At 46.1% G+C, this 14,117-nt stretch overlaps 1 protein-coding gene across 2 annotated transcripts; it reads right to left on the bottom strand.

The window, feature by feature from the left end:
- Positions 1–4,985: 4,985 nt before the first annotated feature.
- Positions 4,986–13,321, bottom strand: idh3b (isocitrate dehydrogenase (NAD(+)) 3 non-catalytic subunit beta). Of its 2 annotated transcripts, none has more exons than XM_080834395.1 (11): positions 13,256–13,321; positions 12,464–12,637; positions 12,157–12,277; positions 11,586–11,646; positions 11,031–11,163; positions 10,781–10,914; positions 10,556–10,658; positions 10,286–10,432; positions 9,526–9,620; positions 8,955–9,015; positions 4,986–5,589 (listed from the first exon to the last, which is right to left on the bottom strand). In XM_080834395.1, exons 1-11 carry the CDS (start codon positions 13,298–13,300, stop codon positions 5,512–5,514), a joined length of 1,152 nt encoding a protein of 383 aa, XP_080690521.1. In that variant the 5' UTR covers positions 13,301–13,321; the 3' UTR covers positions 4,986–5,511. The 2 variants fall into 2 exon arrangements, with proteins under 2 accessions (XP_080690521.1, XP_080690522.1); XM_080834396.1 differs by lacking the exon at positions 4,986–5,589 and adding an exon at positions 6,187–7,741.
- Between the last annotated feature and the right edge of the window lie 796 nt (positions 13,322–14,117).

Here is a 14,117-nt window from a genome sequence, read left to right as displayed (position 1 = left end):
CTCTGCGTACACTTCTTCCCCACGCTGTGAGATCCCCCAACACCAGTGAGAAACACATCAGTCATTTTCACCTAAAGCCAAAAATAATTACTGGATTACTCCAGCTGAGGGAACACCACACGCACGCACACAGACACCCAGACACACACATACACATACACATACACATACACATACACATAAACACAGGGACACACACAGAGAGACACAGACACAGACACACAAACACACACACACACAGACACACACAGACAATAAAAGCAGACACAGCCTATTCCCTATGACCATCCACACTATGCAATTAAAGCACACACTCGCTGCCTGCTACGTCATCGGGACTTAAAGATTACAGCTATACTTCCAGACGAGGCTAGCCAAAGGCACCACCCTGCTTCAACACCTTCACTTCCAACCACACTACTTGACCTACACACTCCAAACAAGCACACACAATCTACCCTCACATACACACAAGGATTCGCAATGTCGAAATAACTTCTAACCCAACTAATGCAAGTCCTCTAACTTTAAGTCTCTCACTCACACTCACACACACACACACACACACACACACACACACACACACACACACATTTCCCAACTTCAATAACATTTCTTCAGTATGAGCACAGCCATGACCAGGTTGTGGCGTGCCTGTGCAGCACCTGACAGCAGAAGTGAGCGACTCACAATGAGTGCATGATGTGTGTGTGTAAGTGCATGATGTGTGTGTGTGTGTGTGTGTGTGTGTGAAAGTGAAAGTGCATGATGTGTGTGTGTAAGTGCATGATGTGTGTGTGTGTAAGTCAGGGGTGGGCAAACTTTTTGACTCGCAGGCCACAATGGGTTCTAAAATTTGCAGTGCACTGGCTTTGGGGTTCTCCAGGCAGGGGTGGGTGTGGCCCCTCTACGCTGCAGCGATAAGGATGACCGTGCTGTCGGCAGACTTCCTGCTATGTCATCTCATCTCCCTTCATCTCGCCTCTCCAGTGCTGTCACAACTCCAGTCACGTCACAGAGGATCTGAGACGACATCACGCAGACATCTGGTGCCGTCTTATTTATTCATTTATTTTCCTCCTCGGCCTGTGAGGAGCTCTGCAGCCCCTCTCCCATGAGCCACCAGGGCTGTGCCATCCGCACACGCCAGCTGGGGGATCAGGACGGGTGGGTGATGAACCAACACACACACACACACACACACAGGACGGGTGGGTGATGAACCAGAACATCGAGGGGAAGATCTCTAACCACACACACACACACACACACACACACACACACACACAAACACACACACACAGGACGGGTGGGTGATGAACCAGAACATCGAGGAGAAGAACTCTAACCTGACCTGTATAATCACTTATGCAAGGCACTAAGAGGCTGCCAAACTAAAATTATCCACAAACTTCAGTTAGCCGGCCGACCTGTCGAAGGGGGCCTGTCTTAACTCCATGTTAGCCATGATAGTTGAGCACTACCTCACACACGTCACAACATGCCTCCTAAAGCTGTTAGTCGCTTACATACTTAGCTAGGTGCTAACCGAGGTAGCAAACCGTACAATGGGCGTGTGGAGAAAAATAACTGACTGTGTTAGTGACAGGAGGACCCAGAGGCAACCGAAATTAACTTCAAACTGATCTCTGTAACACTATGTTGTTATATTCAGTGGATAATCATTTAATTCACTTCAAACTGATCTCTCTAACACTATGTTGTTTTATTCCGCTAATTCATTTCTACACCACCACCAGGCCTTAGCCTGAGAGAAAAAAAGAGAGAAAAAAGCAAGCAGCAAGCATGCAAGCATGAAACATCAAAGTCCCAACTCAATTCAAATCTACTCAATTTCAGATGATCTCACGGCCACTGAGCTTGTATCTGTTAGGCTTCCATATCAGTGACAAGGCCCCAGTGTAGCCCTGTCCATGCACAGTGGGTCTAAACATCACTTAAAATGTCTTCACTGACATAATAATCTGCTCCACATAAAAAATGAAGGAAAAAAAATACTGCATGTTCCCACTGTTTTTCTCAAGTTTGTCAGTGTGATAGGATCAGGTCTCTCTCATGACATTTTATTACACTGTTATATTATTTATTTTTTTAAATGGCATACTCCTCTCAATTTTACCCTCTTAACAATACTCTTCCACAGCAGCATTGCTATCCCCAAATGACTGTCCTGTCTCAGTTTGGCTCTATTTCCTGAGTTTTGTATGAATGTCGAACTGTGTGTGTCCTCGGACCTGTGGCCTGCTGTGTCAGAGTCTGTATGTTTCCCTCTCCGCTTCATGTACATTATTTGTTTAGAGAAGAACAGATAGGCCGATCACACAAGCTTGAAGACATCTCATGTGAAGCGACTTTCTATGTGACTTGTTCGCTGCATAAATGTAACCAGATTTGTAACAATGTTCTCTAATTCACGAACAATGTTACAAATACAAATTATTTTGCTACACAACATAAAAACATTCTGACGATGCTACAACTGCGTTAGAGTCAGCAAATAACATGATAGATCTCAGGTCACAACCTTATGAAACAGACAAAAAAATAGCAGTAGACAGCCTCGTCGGCATAGCTAGCTGATAATGTAGACACAGTCACAAAAGTCAGCACAGTTTTGCTCCAGCTGTGTACTCATGTACGAACAGGAAATTTCCAGTGTTTGAAGAGAAGACTGAGTTATGGATTAGACAGGCAAAGTATTGAACCGTGTGAGGAAATGAGCAAACGAACGACTCGCCATGTTCACTGCGGAAACAATGGGAACTGTATATCCAACTGTTTTGATTTGATAGGCTACGGCTGAACAACCTAATTCCTGGGCTATCGTCCCACAAAGCCCCCAATCACCCCCGTCCCCACCCTCTCGAAACATGTAGCTAGCAACAAAGCGCTGATCAATATGTTACTTTCAGTCAGGTAGCCCAACAACGCTACTCGAACGCACTGGACGCCAATTGTTTTCGTTGTGTATTGTGAACTGCAGTGAAAGCATTCACAGAACACGCTCACGTTTTAGCTTTACCAGCGGTCTGACTTCCAATAAAAGGTATGGTCTCTCTTTCTCTCCCCCTCCTCTCCTCTAGCCAGCCCCCACTTACTAATTTTCCCTCCCTGCCTCCCAGCTACTTCTGTGAATGTTCATGTCGCTGGAAACGTAATTGAATGCGCTCCCAAGATAACCAAGAGAGCGTTACATAAAATCCTCATCGCCCTTTCCTGCGACTTCAGCCTCCAGTAGACCAAAGATTCTGCCTTGAGTAGCTTCGGCTAACGGGCTAAAGCGTCACAAAACCTGGCTAGTATGGTTATTTGTATTATCCAGGAGTGTAACGTTACAACAAATGTGAAGCAATCCAGAAGCAGACTTTTCATGATAAGAACAAGCAATCCAAAAAAAGTCACTCACCGCGACTCTCCTCTCAAGACGTGTAGCCTTATATTTCAGAAAGGTGCAATTATTTGTCCTCCCTTTTCTCCACGTTCTTTTCCCCTGCCCCTATCTACACACCCCAAGAACCTAGAGTGTGTGCGGGGTGGGGGGCCTGTGTAGCTGGAATGATCCCGTGCAGACGGCACCTTTGGAGAGGGGTGATAGATCGTTGGCTTATGGCCCCCGAATTACATGTCAAAGAGAAGCCCAAAAATCCTGAAAATGTTCTGGGCTCTCCCTGACACACAGAAGAAATTCTTGCCTTCCAACCGGGGCACATTTAGCGAGTCTCCTGCGCTTTTTACTCGCTGTATCCGGGCGCTTTGGCCGCCGCTCCTATTCCGCCATGTTGTGTCTCTCGCGCTTGGAATGGGAAGCAACGCGTTCCCGGGACAGGCCCCGCCCCCCAGGACCACGGCGGCGCGCGACCTCTGGCGGCGGAGCGGGAACCGCACGAGGAAAACGGGATCAACGGGAAAAGGAGAGCACGGGCGTCACACTCTTCACATATGCACAACGCCCTCTCGTGGTGGTCAATTACTTGTTAAAGGGCGACGATACAAAGCTCAGATTCTGATAACTTACTGCAAAGTAGTTTTTTTCTGCACAACTTCGAATGCACAGCTAGTCGTACATAACAGTAATCTTCAACTATTTTGACACTGACACATCAAAAATGTGCTGACCTCTTAGTGAGCCCTATACATTCTCCACAGCACATCATCGCTTGTCTCTTCAGCAGCTTTGACAATGACTTGTGTGTCCCTGTCGCAACTCATGTGCTGGTGTGTCACTAGCACCGTTTAAATGGCTCCATTCTTCATCTGTATTCCAGCGGCATAATTACATTTATGGGAACAAATATGCAGAAATGGACTTAAAATGTGGTCACACTAAATTTCGAACTCTTTACCAGGCCTTGTTTTGGGAAGTTGAAGATGCCAGGGGTGTGTGTGTGTGTGTGTGTGTGTGTGTGTAACAGGGGTAAGCCTAAACTCTTAGGCAAAAGGTGACTGAACTAGAAAGCTGGTGAAGGAGAAAGATGGTCACGCATGAAAGAGCATTTTGGACTGACCTCGTTAGATTGGCATGTTAATTAGGGAATTGGGCATTGATTGGGGGGCTATGCACCGCGGAGGAATAAGCCTGCCAGTCATGTTGGTGTTCTGGTTCTCACTAAGGAGACACATCTTCTCATGTTTAGTAGGCCACCATGATGTCATGGTGGGGTCATGTAGCGACGACATTGACACTTCACAGTAAGCGGTGAAGGAGAACAATTCTGTGGTTGGTTGTAATATTTGCCACATCACAAAGAGTGAAGTCAATCATTTATACGGATTCCCACTCTTTCTATTTCATTCAAGTAAAGTACCTGAAAACCACCGACCTTCTTCAAGTGTGTCAGTCACATCTGAGAATTGTCAGGCTTGTCTAGTTCCTTGCTGATGAGTGTTGCATTCTAATAGTGTCACCCTTACTATGCATCGTTCTTAGTCAGGTCACATAATTGAATAAAAAAAGATGATATTCATTTCTTTCATGAAATGCTTCAACAGGCTTATTGTTGACTCTGATGCTTCCTTTATTTCCACAAATGAATAAATGTGGCAGAAACTCCAAAAGCAAATAAATAGCAGAATAAATACACACAGACATCTCAAAGACAGGTCTTTTTTTAAATGAGTTCCTCATCCAATGGCATCAGCAGAGAGGGAATACAGGTGTATGGAATGTGAGTGACGTTGGTCCAGCCGTAAGGTCTTGGTGGACATGTTAAGAGGATTTGGCTGAACTTTGTGCGCTTTGTGTACTTGGGCTTTTAAAGAGGGGCACTGGGTTGATGTATGTGTGCGTCTCTGTGTGTGTGTGTGTGTGTGTCTGTGTGTGTGTGTCTGTGTCTGTGTGTGTTCGTGTATGTGTGTTCGTGAATGTGTGTGTGTGAGGGAGTGTGTGTGTGTGAGGGAGTGTGTCTCTGTGTGTGTCTCTGGTTCTGTGTGTGTGAGGGAGTGTGTCTGTGTGTGGTGGAGTGTGTCTGCTGGTGAGTATCCAGTAGATGATTAGGCCACCAGGTTGGTGATGACAGCGCGGGTGAACTCATCGCTGCTGGCGTAGCCTCCCAGGTCACTTGTGCGCACCTGTCCCAAGGAGAACAGCTCATTACACACCTGACATCAGTGGACATATATGAATGAACACACACACACACACACACACACACACACACACACACACACACACACACACACACACACAGCTCCTTCTCATTAATAGTACTACCGCATGTAGGTTTCTGGCAGTGAATCTATAAACTCTAACGTTTATTTTAACAACCTTTAAACTTAAATCAACCGTCTCTGGCTGACGCCCAGGGTATTCCAAGTATGTAGTTTACTGACACACCTCTCTGAATAGGTGGTAAATCACCTAATAAAAGAGCACAATGGCTTCATTTGCCTAGCAAAACAAAGTCATAGGGCTCTTCTTTTAGGAGGTTTACCACTTATTCAGAGTTAACTTAAGTGTCAGTCACTAAACCACATACTTGGACAAGAGCGCACACCTCCTCTATACTGAAGGAATTAAACTGATATCAGGAGATTTTAACAGAACAAAATCAGCTGGCCTTCCCTCCCTACACAGCATGGTCACACCAGAGCTGCCCCTGTGCAGGTAGGAACTGATTGAATTAGATGGCGATGGCAGTGGCAGTAACACACACACACACACACAGGTAGGAACTGATTGAATTTATTCGGCAGTAGCACACACATCAAACGGATCACACAACACACACACACACACCTGTGCAGGTAGGAACTGATTGAATTAGATGGCAGTAGCACACACACACAAACACACACACACACACCTGTGCAGGTAGGAACTGATTGAATTAGATGGCAGTAGCACACACATTAAACGGATCACACAAAACACACACACGTGCATCAGAGTTAATCTATTGTTTATTTAGCTGTTCAATGTCATGACATGAGTAGCAGCAGTGGGAACAGCACAAGCTGTGCACTAGAGGTGACTGCCATCATCTCTACAGTGATTTCTCCCAATCCCAACCGTTAAGAAACCAGTGGACCCCAACACTAGCAATACCACAACAAATGAAACCGTTACAACAAAAAGACGACATGTATCAGTTTATGACAGAAGCGTTTCTATAGCATCAGCTAGCAGCAATGTTACAGATATAGACGATGATGCCTTATCATTATGACACAGCGGGAAACATCACCTGATGCCGACCGTTCTACAGAGGAGCTCATTGGACGAACTGTTGTCCAATCGGGAGCGATCGTCAACTAATTGAGGATGTACTACAGGAGTTTCTATGGTAACAGCTAATACTGAATCATTTGGTCCAGGTCATTGGCTGGCTGGCTGGCTGCCTGGAGATGGACCAGGGATAGAAGATCAGAGCCAGGAGAGCCAGCGCTAACCAGAGGTAGCATATGAACGACAGATACAGAGAGAGAGAGAGAGAGAGAGAGAGAGAGATCATTAATAAAAAGAAGCGGGGAGTGTACAGCCCTGGGTGGAGGTAGTGCCCGGAATGGGAGAGTGGAGGTTGGGAGTAAGCGAGTAAGCGAGTAAGCGAGAGAGCGAGAGAGCGAAAGAGAAAAAAAAAAAAACATTGCACCATTCATAATGACAAGAAAGAACTAAATGACAGCATCAGGAAAGAGGAGAGAAGAAAGACTAGAGGTGTACAAGCGCAAACACGCACGCTGGCACCGCAGGCGTGCAGACAAAAGAAGAGATAAGCACGGAGAGACGGACAGAGAGGAAGTGGATAGGCACAGCACAGCGGGTGGGTTTATCACGGTGCTGATCAGGGCTGGATCCAGACAGAGGAACAATCATTCTTTAAATAGAGGAATGCTATCTGAAACCCCTCTTGGGTCGATCCTAATAAGGGAACAGGTTCTACGAAAGAGTGCTTCGGCTCTGAAGCGTCTATTAATGGCTCTTCTATGGAGAGGCCCAGAACACATCTCTTTTGAGTTCAGGTCACAAAATGGAGTCATCGAGTTCTGTTCTTCAGGCCCCTCCTGCTGAGCGTGGAGAGGTCCAGTGAGCTGTACAATCGGGGCATCCCAGGAGCAGATCCAGGGGCAGATCCAGGGGCAGATCCATGGAATGTGATGGGTGGTCCGAGGGGGGAGGCGGGCCTGTGGTTCTTCAGTGACCGGGGCGGAATCGGAGTTTGGACACGACGGCCGCTACAAATTCATCGGTAGCCGCATAACCGCCCAAGTCTTTTGTCCTCACCTGGGGCGCACACACACACACGCACACATAGGGACGAAGTTTTAAATGCTGGGAGGAAGGACCTTGAGGGACGTTGCCGCTAAGAAACTGACTTCTCCGTCTGCCATTTTGTGCCAAACTAAACATCAGCCTCTTCCATCAGACAACCAAACCCACTCCTGTTCATGTTCCCTTAGACAGCATGGAGACACACACACACACACACACACACACACACACACACACACACACCTCAGCTTATGCGATGGGGGTGAGTGTGAACAGGCCCCAGTCACTAGACTCAGTACCCAGTAAATGCATACACACACTCCATCACAATGGAGACAAGGACCTGCTGATGATGCGGGTGCAGGCCAGAAGAAATGTTAGAACTGCAGAGATGTTAGTCTTATACTCGCATGGCAACACAACACTTCTGTTAGCACGGTCACACACATACATGCATAAAGGGTTAAGCATCTCACTCTCACACACTCACACTCACACATACACACACACACACACACACACACACACACACACACACACACACAGACACAGACCAGTAAAACCACAGAACTAGACGGAGTAGAATGACGTAACACGTTAGGCCATTGATATGTATCACTATGGAGGCTTATAGGTGCCAAAGTGCATCTTATGTCCGTAGTTTGTTAAATGGTGTCGGACTGGTCAATACCAGACATCACTGCGTCATCTGTGTCTTAATCAGTTAAATAACTTTCTGTAGGGCTGAACGATTAATTGCATTTGGGATGAAATCGCGATATGATAAAACGTGATTTTCTAATCGCAACGTGCGCGATTGTACAATCGTACAATGACTGTTTAAATTACTTAAATGCTTAAATGCACAGTGGCAAAGCCACCGATTTGTTGTTCTTGTTTCTGTAATGAGCAGTTATATAAACATTTAAAATTGGATAGATTATTTTGCCCTAAATGCATCTAATATTGTGTTGGTCATATTTAAATCATTCATTACGTTTTGTTGGAGAAAAAACAAAAAAGACGATAACATTTTTAAAATGAAAATCGCATATTAAATCTCAATCGCAATATTGGAGTGAAAGATCGCAGTCAGATTATTTTCCACAATCGTTCAGCCCTAACTTCCAGTTGTCATGGAAGACAGAGTGATTATGAACAGGAATGGGCCATTCTACAGGTTCTAATTCTGTGAGGAAAACAGACGTAAAGAGAACAGTCTCACCTTGCCCTGCTTGATGACCCTTTTGACCGCATCAGACACCATGTTGGCGTGATACTCCAGACTGCAAGAGATTTCACAGCGCAGGGTTAGACAGCAGGAAACACTGCGCACACGCACACACACACACACACACACACACCTTAACCGGTGTACACACTCACACCTGTACTTCACAAACACACCTTAACCTGTACACACTCACACCTGTACTTCTCACACACACACACACACACACACACACACACACACACACACACCTTAACCTGTACACAATCACACCTGTACTTCACACACAGACCTTCACCTGTGTACACTCACACCTGTACTTCACACACACACACACCTTCACCTGTACTTCAGAAACACACCTTAACCTGTACACACTCACACCTGTACTTCACAAACACACCTTAACCTGTACACACTCACACCTGTACTTCACATAACGAGACTGACTTGAGATGGTGCAGCATGTTGGCAGCACTCAGGAGCATGCACACAGACAGACACAGACAGACACACACACACACACACACACACACACACACACACACACTGTGAGGAGACTGACTTGAGGTGGTGCAGCATGTTGGCAGCACTCAGGAGCATGGCGGTAGGGTTGGCGATGTTCCTGCCCACGGCCTGGGCGAAAGGGTGCCGCGCCCCCTGAGACAGACAAACCACAGAGATACTCACTCAGAGACCACAGATGCAATCATTTATTCATCATACAATCATTCATTCATTCATTCACCAGAAGGATACTCACTCAGAAGGCAGATGCCATCCTTCCATTCATACATTCATTCATTCATCCTTACATTCATTCGTTCATCCATCCATTCATGCATTCATTAATTAATCCTTCCAGCCATTCATTCATTCACCACAGAGAAACTCACTCACAACCTTCCATTCATTCATTCATTAATTAATAAATTCATCCTTCCATTCATTCATTCATTAATTCATTCATTCATTCATTCATTCATTCATTCATTCATTCATTCACCAGAGAGATACTCACTCAGAGTCCACAGATGCTATTCGTTCATTCATTCATTAATCCATCATACAACATTCAACCAGAACTGTACAAAAAATGATTATCCCATTTAGAGAGAGAGAAACACACTGTGAACTGAGAGAGAGAGCGAGAGAGAGAGAAAGAAAGAGAGAGAAAGAAAGAAAGAAAGATAGAGAGAGAGAGAGAGAGAGAGGAAGAGAGGGAGAGAGGGAGAGAGGGAGAGAGAGCGCGAGAGAGAGAGCGCGAGAGAGAGAGAGAGCGCGAGAGAGAGAGCGCGCGAGAGAGAGACACACTGGGCACTGACCGTCTCGAACACGGCGTACTCTCCGCTGTAGCTCTCTCCGGGCACCACCCCAGCTCCGCCCACCAGACCCGCTGCCAGGTTGTCGATGATGTTGCCATAGAGATTGGGCATCACCAGCACGTCAAACTGGTACGGGTTCTGCACCAACTGGTGAACAAGACATCAAGGGGGAGCATGTGGGAATCAAACACAATCTGGGCTCTGTACACACCCACACACATACCACACAGCACACTCACACACACCAACTGTGTGAGGGTTGGGCCTTACCTGCATGCAGCAATTGTCGATGATGATGTTCTCGTACTTGATTTTGGGGTACAGCTCCGCGATCTCAGCACAGCTCTGCAGGAACAGGCCGTCACCCAGCTTCCTGTAAAGCCAAAGCGAAGATCAGTGGGTCAGTATGCACACACACACACACACACACACACACCTCCTCCTCCTCCTCCTCCTCCTCCTCCTCCTCCTCCTCATGATCAATATATTACTCACATGATGTTGGCCTTGTGCACGGCGGTGACCTTGCTGCGGCCATTCTTGGTGGCGTAGTCGAACGCAAACTTGGCGATGCGGCGAGACTTGACCCGGGTGATGATCTTCAGACACTCGATGACACCGGGCACGCTCTAATAAGGGAGAGAAGGAGAGGGGAGCGTTACATAACTCACAACAACCTTCTGTCTGTCTGTCTGTCTGTCTGTCTGTCTGTCTGTCTGTCTGTCTGTCTGTGCCAACATGTTACCTCATGCTCCAGAGAGCTGTATTCTCCCTCTGTCTGCTCGCGGATGACGACCATGTCCAGGTTGTTGTGGCGTGTGCTGTACCCCGGCAGACTCTTCACATGAACCACATTGGCGAACAGGTCCAGCTTCCTCCTGCGGAGAGGAGACACACTGATCACTAAAGCTGCCCTGAGTAAAGGTTAGGTCACCAGACTTGCAGAGACGGGAATAGAATCCCAGACCGTCCGCTTACTTTTTTTTTTTTTTTTTGAACTCAACCCTACATTTTACAGGTGAAGTGAAAGTGACTATGGCAGAGGCGGTGTAGACACACACACTCTGAGTTCCACCTCTGCATTTGACCCATCCAGGGTAGTGACACACACACAGCACCCAGTGAACACACACAGTGAAGTGAAGTTACGCTAACCCGGAGTATTGAGGCGATGCCCACCACTGTTCCACCACAGGTACACAGCCGAACACAGACAGTAGGTATTACTGTACGTATGAACGAATATCTCACACACACACACACACACAAACTGTGTGAGGGGAAGAGAGGGGTACTGTACCTTAGCTTCATCTCAAAGGATGCCAGCTCTCCTTTGAACTCCATGGGAGTATGAATCTTTCCTGAGGACATAGTTGGAACAAGTCGTACAAGTTAGTACACACTATGAATAATATGTAGGGATGTCAACTAGGGCTGAGCGATTAATTGCATTTGCGATAAAATCGGGATATGATAAAACGTGATTTTCTAATCGCAGCGTCCGCGATTACAACTGTTGTCTAAAAACAATAAAAATAATTCTCGTATGAAATCGCAATAATGGGGGTAAAAAAAATCGCAATTAGATTATTTTCTCCAATCGTTCAGCCCTAGTGTCAACAACACCATCAAATATGACTAGGTATTATAGGTCTCCACTAACAAGGATGTATTTACATTTTAAATCTACACACTGATGGCACACTGCACATCAGGAGCAATTATGGGTTCAGTGTCTTGCTCAAGGACACCTCGACAGGTAATCGAACCAGTAACCTTCTGATTACTAAACGACTTCTCTACCTCCTGTACCACTGTCGTCCCTATTGTATTGTTCTCCGAGTCCCCTGCGTCTGGCCGTAAGAGCTAACCTTTCATGGCCACCCTGTTCGCCTTCATGGAGGTCAGAACCTCGTCCAGTTTGGCCTCGCTGTCCATGTGCTGCACCTCGCTCAGATGGAACTCCTCAAACTCCACTGGAACATCACCAGCCTGCGGAACAGGAACACAGAACCTCAACGTTAGAAGAGTCAGGGAAGAGTTAGAACGTTAGGGAGTCAGTTATGGAATGGAGGAGAAAATAATGAATGAATGGATTCATGAGAAAGAAATAATAGTGAAAAGAGAAAGTGTGGAAGGGGGAGAGAGAGAGAGGGACAGCAGCTGACGTCTGCGCACCTTGAAGACTTCTTTGACGGCAGTCATGAGCTCGGGTCCGACGCCGTCTCCAGGTACCATGGTAACCTTGAAGGTGCTGTCGGCGCGCGCTGGGGGGGCCTCGGGGACATTGCGACAGGCGGTGAGACTGAGGGCCCTCGCGCACGCGGGCTGCCACAGGGGAGCACCGGCACCCTTCAACAGAACACGAGACCAATTACATTTATCGCATGGTTTAAAGTAGATCCACACTATGACTGGTATTGTAACCTAACGCAGCTGACAGGAGGAGAGCAATGAGTAATACACGGTAGGTGAATGTGAAAAGCACATCAACATACACTGATACATTCCACTGAGAGGCGGAATGATTAACGATCACAAAACCCGGCTGGCCTTGAAGCCAAACTCCACTGACATTAAGACCAAAATCTGGCGTGAAGCTAATAGCTGGTTAGCTAGCTAGCTAGCTTTATTAACACATATGTTGTAAGGGGCATACGACACACTGTAGAAACAAAATGTTATATTTTCCTTACTGACACAGTTCATCATAATTGTGGCAGCTTCGTGGCATGTCAGTTAAGGTATGTTACACCACAGATATGCCTGGCACCACAGATATGCCTGGCACCCCTTATCAGCTAGCCAACGTTAGCACCTAACCTAACATCCGTTGGGGTGATTTATAACTTACTAATACAAACGTGAATAGGCTAATCTAACATGACATCTATTAAATATCTCTTCAGTTACTGTTACTTTCTGAGAAAGTCCGTTATTTGAAGAAACTACCTCTCCAGCTACACTCACCTTGACCAATGTTACAAGACTCCGTCCCAAGGTAGCAGCCATCATGAACACAATGCTGTTTCTAGGAGCGTGGGGCCAAGTGCGCAAGCGTCTGACAGGAGGAAGTGTGCCCATATATGGCGGCTAGCTTGTGTGGGGGATTGATGAAGGGATCAACTTTCTCCGGTTTTTTTTTACTTGCCGAAGAAACTCCGATTGTGTGGTTGTACAAATAGTTTTACAGTGGGCAATGACAGATTCCCTTTTCAATGATTTTTTTTTCAATCTTAACATCTGTCCATGATGCCAACATTGAAGATATCAATCAAACAGAATTGTGTAATAATTTATATAACTACAACTTACAATCAAATTATTATGATTAGCCTATACATAACAATAAGCAGAAAGCAAATTATGTATCATGCAGGTGTCCATTCACTCAGGTCAATCATGATGTATAAATGTTTTAGCGACAAATCTAGATAAACAATCTGTTTTAGCTTTGCCTCCTTGGCTTAACCCCAGGGTAGCTGCTTATACGGTGGCCGTGTTGTTTTGGTACTTATTGTCGAGTCGGCGGTAGGAGCATCATTGGACGCCTCCACCGTCCCATCTGATCGGCGCTCGTCACCCCCATTCCGAGCACACACAGCTTTTATGCAGGCATTTCTCCTTCATTTTTAGTTCAGGCTCTCTGGAGATATGCCTCATTTGTAACAGTTGTCCTGTTGGCACACATAGAAGCACAAAAGGATAGGTCGACTAAAAATAAACATGTACTAAAAATAATCATTAAAGGGTACGATCAAAAATCCTCCAGGATATGAAAAGAAAAAACACCAGTGAAAGGGGAAAAAATCTACAATGAATAATAAAGGTG

This window comes from Sprattus sprattus (assembly GCF_963457725.1).
Source record: "Sprattus sprattus genome assembly, chromosome: 3".
Taxonomy (NCBI): domain Eukaryota; kingdom Metazoa; phylum Chordata; class Actinopteri; order Clupeiformes; family Clupeidae; genus Sprattus; species Sprattus sprattus.
Note: the sequence above shows the minus strand (reverse complement) of the source record. Positions and strands in the feature narration are given on the sequence as shown.

Bases quoted from the DNA above. Each gene is read 5' to 3' on its own strand.
- idh3b (XM_080834396.1), bottom strand. From the start codon at position 13,300: ATGATGGCTGCTACCTTGGGACGGAGTCTTGTAACATTGGTCAAG. The intron at 11,647-12,156 runs GTTAGCTCTTAC...CTATGTCCTCAG, and splicing joins GAACAGGGTGGCCATGAAAG to GAAAGATTCATACTCCCATG. The intron at 10,915-11,030 runs GTAACATGTTGG...CTCCCTTATTAG, and splicing joins ACAGCTCTCTGGAGCATGAG to AGCGTGCCCGGTGTCATCGA.